This window comes from Eimeria mitis, genomic scaffold (assembly GCF_000499745.2).
Source record: "Eimeria mitis Houghton genomic scaffold, Emh_scaff1210, whole genome shotgun sequence".
NCBI classification, from domain to species: Eukaryota; Apicomplexa; class Conoidasida; order Eucoccidiorida; family Eimeriidae; genus Eimeria; species Eimeria mitis.
The window spans coordinates 3,157-3,635 of record NW_013568223.1 but is presented as its reverse complement, the minus strand read 5'-3'; the positions used below and the strand labels follow the sequence as shown (position 1 = coordinate 3,635).

General features: G+C 53.4%; 1 protein-coding gene across 1 annotated transcript in view; it reads right to left on the bottom strand.

The window, feature by feature from the left end:
• EMH_0031950 (uncharacterized protein) overlaps nucleotides 1-479 on the bottom strand; it is a gene marked incomplete at both ends in the record, with an annotated part of 5,292 nt that overhangs the window by 4,679 nt on the left and 134 nt on the right. The window contains one exon of the mRNA XM_013494586.1: nucleotides 118-479. Within this exon, the coding sequence (XP_013350040.1) occupies nucleotides 118-479 (362 nt within the window). The remainder of the gene's footprint in view (nucleotides 1-117) is intronic.

The following is a 479-nucleotide window of genomic DNA, read 5'->3' as shown; positions in this document are numbered from 1 at the left end:
CAGCAGCAGCTTCTGCTGCTGCTGCTGCTGCTGTCTCCTCCTCCAGCTCACCATCTAGACTAGCTACAGATAGTAAACTGTCGCAGCGTTGTGGGGCCCCCCTAACAGCAAACCCACCTGTCTCTTTCAGGTGTACATACACCTCATCTGTGTCTCCTTCACATATATTTATTACAGCTTTTCTTGCTTCTGCTGCTGCTGCTTCTGCTGCTGCTTGTGCTGCTCTTAGTGCTGCTTCTGGATCTAACATCTTTCTATAGTTGTCAGCAGCAGCAGCTGCTGCTGCTGCTTCTGCTGCTGCTGCTGCTGCTGCGTGCCGAGCTGCAACACGAGATATATCCTCGTCTCTATCATCGTTATATAAAAAAGGGATCGCCAGGCTGGGATCGTCTCCAGCTGCAGCTGCAGCAGCAGACCCCACACATGCAGCAGCAGACCCCACACATGCAGCAGCAGACCCCACACCTGCAGCAGCAGCA